Genomic DNA, 5,296 nt, shown 5'->3' with positions numbered 1-5,296 from the left:
ACAATAAGGCCCGAGAGTGTTTTATTCAATGAGGGTTTTGACAATAAGGCCCGAGAGTGTTTTATTCGATGAGGGTTTTGACAATTAGGCCCGAGAGTGTTTTATTCGATGAGGGTTTTGACAATTAAGCCCGAGAGTGTTTTATTCGATGAGGGTTTTGACAATTAGGCCCGAGAGTGTTTTATTCAATGAGGGTTTTGACAATTAGGCCCGAGAGTGTTTTATTCAATGAAGGTTTCGACAATTAGGCCCGAGAGTGTTTTATTCGATGAAGGTTTCGACAATTAGGCCCGAGAGTGTTTTATTCGATGAGGGTTTCGACAATTAGGCCCGAGAGTGTTTTATTCGATGAAGGTTTCGACAATTAGGCCCGAGAGTGTTTTATTCGATGAAGGTTTCGACAATTAGGCCCGAGAGTGTTTTATTCGATGAGGGTTTCGACAATTAGGCCCGAGAGTGTTTTATTCGATGAAGGTTTCGACAATTAGGCCCGAGAGTGTTTTATTCGATGAAGGTTTCGACAATTAGGCCCGAGAGTGTTTTATTCGATGAAGGTTTCGACAATTAGGCCCGAGAGTGTTTTATTCGATGAAGGTTTCGACAATTAGGCCCGAGAGTGTTTTATTCGATGAAGGTTTCGACAATTAGGCCCGAGAGTGTTTTATTCGATGAAGGTTTCGACAATTAGGCCCGAGAGTGTTTTATTCGATGAAGGTTTCGACAATTAGGCCCGAGAGTGTTTTATTCGATGAAGGTTTCGACAATTAGGCCCGAGAGTGTTTTATTCAATGAAGGTTTCGACAATTAGGCCCGAGAGTGTTTTATTCGATGAAGGTTTCGACAATAAGGCCCGAGAGTGTTTTATTCGATGAGGGATTTGACAATTAGGCCCGAGGGTATTTTATTCGATGAAGGTTTCGAGAATAAGGCCCGAGAGTGTTTTATTCAATGAAGGTTTCGACAATTAGGCCCGAGAGTGTTTTGTTCGATGAGGGTTTCGACAATAAGGCCCGAGAGTGTTTTATTCAATGAAGGTTTCGACAATAAGGCCCGAGAGTGTTTTATTCGATGAAGGTTTTGACAATTAGGCCCGAGAGTGTTTTATTCGATGAAGGTTTTGACAATTAGGCCCGAGAGTGTTTTATTCGATGAAGGTTTTGACAATTAGGCCCGAGAGTGTTTTATTCAATGAAGGTTTCGACAATAAGGCCCGAGAGTGTTTTATTCGATGAAGGTTTTGACAATTAGGCCCGAGAGTGTTTTATTCGATGAAGGTTTCGACAATTAGGCCCGAGAGTGTTTTATTCGATGAAGGTTTCGACAATAAGGCCCGAGAGTGTTTTATTCGATGAAGGTTTTGACAATTAGGCCCGAGAGTGTTTTATTCGATGAAGGTTTCGACAATTAGGCCCGAGAGTGTTTTATTCGATGAAGGTTTCGACAATAAGGCCCGAGAGTGTTTTATTCGATGAGGGTTTTGACAATAAGGTCCGAGGGTTTTGATATAATAGTCAATAGGTTACTTACAGACTTTAAGAGCTACCAATGTTCCGATGATAGAGAAAATAAGAAAACAGATGATGATTATAATAGAAACTGGTTTATAAATACTCTCTTTCTCTGTAATAATAGAAATAATAAAACCAATATACAATTCCGAATTGTCTTACACCAGTGATGCAGTGATACAGGACGGGGGCGTCTAGTCGTACTCTATCTCGTTATTCATCTGTAGAAGATTTTTAAAATGCATAGACCGTAGAGCACGTTGGCTCGCTTTACTGTTCCATCAGAACGACCAGACGCTTTTTCCATGTCAGCCCTCAGCTCACCCTTCTCCTTTAGATTATTGAATTTAGCATAGCGCTTATCTCTTTCTCAAATATTATCACTTTCATGCATCAAATCTCTCAGAAAATATGGAAACTAAATAACGAAACACACAAGTCCGAGCCGTTATTTAGAAAACAAGGAAACGAAACGCATTCTGTAATTCTCCACAGCTTCCATGAAAACGTTTTTACCTTCCCGTAGAGCTACACAAGTTAAGATAGTTAACACTTACCGTTCCCATCGGAACATCGCTCCTTGGATTCATCAGAACCATCTCTACAATGTTGTATACCATCACATTGAAGGGTGTTCCACATTAGAACTGACTGACCAGTGCTGTTTTTGGAGGGTTCACAATACATCATGGATGCCACTCGACTATCAACACGGTAACATATATCTGAAGAAAAACAGTAAGTTTAAGCCGTGTAGCTAACAATTCTGACTAACCTTGAAATACAAAATATCTCATAGGATCCGTCGCAGACGTTCTTATCGAAGAATTGATACTACAAACCAGTATCTGCACAAGATATTTTGAAAGTAGGGCGGGGGGAGCTATAATCAGACTCTCTCAGGTGCTACCAGTTGCTTGATTCCAAACCAATCGCCAAACCAATAGAGGTAGACGTTTCGTTCTACCCTCAAAATCTGAATAGCTCACAGTTTCCTCAAACTTAAACATTTATACCTTTTCTCTCATCCGTGCCGTCATGACAGTGCTGGTATTCATCACAGAGATACCACAGTTCTTTACCCCAGTTGTCATGGTAACGTGGTAAGACGGGGTTGATACACGTGCCATCAAAACAATAAAAACACGAATTGTCTTCGTATTGCTTCATACAGAATTCGTCTCTGCCATTATAACAATCTGCTGTTCCGTCACAAACAGCTGATGTTGGTATACATTGTGTTGGCGAGCATTCAAACTCCATAGTAGAGTTACATTCAACTAAAAATACATTGGTTATAAAATAGTTATTCCCCGGACATGTTCCAGACTTGTGATTGGTCAATCACTAAAACTGATTTTAAACTTCGTCGCATCAACCAATCAGATTCACTATTTAAACAAAGTTTTGTGTACCATAACCATAGGTTCGGGGAATTCTGAACACTTATTGTACAACGTTGCTTACATATTCTTGTATTGTCAGCACACTTTTAACGGTATTTGATCGGTTAGCATAGATTATAGCCTGTGGCAGCGCCAGCCTACCGAGACTGGGGGTACAAACAGGGTGAAGACTGACTATATGGGGGGACAACTGTCGAGGTTGTATTCAAAATGCGGAAACTTTGTGGAGGCGTCTTGTCGCAGGCCTTTAGTGGAGTGAATGAGAGGGTTCTCCCCAAAAGAATATTTTTTGAAAAATTGAATTGATTTGTGTTATTAAAGATAGAGTGATACAGTTTGGTGTGCAATCCTAGTTTCCTCTTGCGTCGTCACTGATTATGGCCTGGCCTAATTGGTCACAAATCGATTGAACACAATTGGAAGAAGAATATTGTCAGATTTTGTATCTGGTGTGAAGAAACGAGCTGAAGTTTACCTTTTGGTCGAGCTGTGACTTCAAATTGTAACCTGGCAGGTTCCCGTGACGTACTGACGACAATCCACAAATAATTATATCGCGATACAACATTCTCTCGGTATAATGTCTTACAATATTTATATGACGTCATCTTTTCCAGATCTATATTGTTACCATCGTTACCAACATGTATATAATCCAGCGAACAGTCTAAATCGTCTGGGGTGTAGGGTTCATAATTCACAGAGACGTCGAGTAGATATCCCTCCCCTGATTCTAGTTCAAAAACACAATATTTTTCCCATAGGTTGGTAAATATATTCGAATAGTCCAGGAAGTGAGTTGTCTCGTTTGGCTGGATTGGAATTTTTATATGACACTGGTTTTGACTGTAGACTGAAAAGAGAAGAAGTACAATTGTGTATCCCATCGTCGTCACAACCACGCCACTTTCTTATTAATATCTGTAGGTTGAAATGGTTGTAACGAGTCATTTATGGCATTCATTAGCATAATTCCATTACTTGTATTCCGTCAGATATTTGTGATACCTTGGCGATTAAACACTTAGTGAAAATGCAGAAACCAAAGACGTCTGACTTAAAATTGAACTGGTGTTATCGATGCCCAGTGTCTTCAATACACCTAAAAAGTTTAGATTGGTCGTTTCCCTGAAAGAAAATGTGCCAACTGACAGACTTTCTGATGAATCGCTAATTAGTTGCACTATAATACATATTATGAATATCATTCAGGGAATATCTCCTCAAAGTTTACAAAGTAATGTAAAATTATGAACATAAGGCTTCTTTAAATTCAAGCCAAATTAAAATCCACTCTGTAAAATGTAAATTGTTGAAACGTTGTTTATCTGAAACCCAGGAATACTATAACACCTTACCTTTTGATATCAGCTGGTTACAGATCATCCAGATCAGTACAATAATTTCATCTGAAATACACAAGTTCTAACCTTAGTCTCAGAAACAGGAATTTTTTTTGCTGGACCAATCAGAAATAGTGTTCACTGATCACCGTAGAAGTTTGAGCCATCAAATCCACGTGTGTTAGGAATTATCCGCGTTTGAAGGTTAAAAGACGAGTGGCCATTCTTAGTTTGTGATATAATTATGTGATTTTCGTACATTTCTAGTACTTCTAATGACTATATCTAAAAGCAGAATTTAAAACTGAACATTATGGAGAAAAATCACCCAATTTGATAAATTTATAATCAAATCAGTTCAGATTAATACCTAGCCTTCATTAACATTAAAGAAGAAGATAGCGATCATAAGCAGCAAATATCGGACGACAAACCAAATAAAATGAAAAATACAGGTAAAATTTGTGGGGCAAACCAGCCTGCTCCCCAAACAAGCCTTCGACCAGTACGCCTACGATAACGATAAACCATTCTCTATTGGAATAATCAATCAAAAAAAAAAAAAGTTTTTAAAAGCAAATCACTCAAACTCATAAATCGAAAATATTAAATTCGATTTGAAATCAGTTCAGAATTTGAAGAAGAGGATAAAAAATAACTAACTTGGCTTCATTTGATATTAGAGAGAATATCCACAACTCAAGTCAATGATTTATAATAAGATATTATAGTAATATTCAGATATAGTGATATATAGATACTAGAATAAGATAGCGAGATAATGGTACTGATAACTTATACTGGTTCCCTGTCTTTATCTTCTTATTATCTACATCATGAATATACCTGTATCTCTATCTCACTCACCCCAAACTGGGTGCAGGCTGGTTAAGGGGTTGAGGGGGTAGGGGTACGATTGCAGGGTAGATACCATCATGTATATACCTGTATCTCTATCTGTACCTCAATCACCTCACACTGGGCGCAGGCTGGTTAAAGGGGGGGGGGGGGGGGGGGGGGTTTTTTAAAGGAAAAAACC

General features: G+C 38.7%; 1 protein-coding gene across 1 annotated transcript in view; it reads right to left on the bottom strand.

The window, feature by feature from the left end:
* Positions 1-5,191, bottom strand: part of LOTGIDRAFT_237075 (hypothetical protein) — a gene marked incomplete at both ends in the record, with an annotated part of 7,073 nt that extends 1,882 nt beyond the window's left edge. The window contains 6 exons of the mRNA XM_009068802.1: positions 1,528-1,620; positions 2,066-2,233; positions 2,525-2,788; positions 3,390-3,647; positions 4,273-4,323; positions 5,125-5,191. Of these exons, the coding sequence (XP_009067050.1) occupies positions 1,528-1,620; positions 2,066-2,233; positions 2,525-2,788; positions 3,390-3,647; positions 4,273-4,323; positions 5,125-5,191 (901 nt within the window). The remainder of the gene's footprint in view (positions 1-1,527; positions 1,621-2,065; positions 2,234-2,524; positions 2,789-3,389; positions 3,648-4,272; positions 4,324-5,124) is intronic.
* Between the last annotated feature and the right edge of the window lie 105 nt (positions 5,192-5,296).

Source organism: Lottia gigantea (genome assembly GCF_000327385.1).
Source record: "Lottia gigantea unplaced genomic scaffold LOTGIsca_94, whole genome shotgun sequence".
Lineage (NCBI taxonomy): Eukaryota > Metazoa > Mollusca > Gastropoda > Lottiidae > Lottia > Lottia gigantea.
Note: the sequence above shows the minus strand (reverse complement) of the source record. Positions and strands in the feature narration are given on the sequence as shown.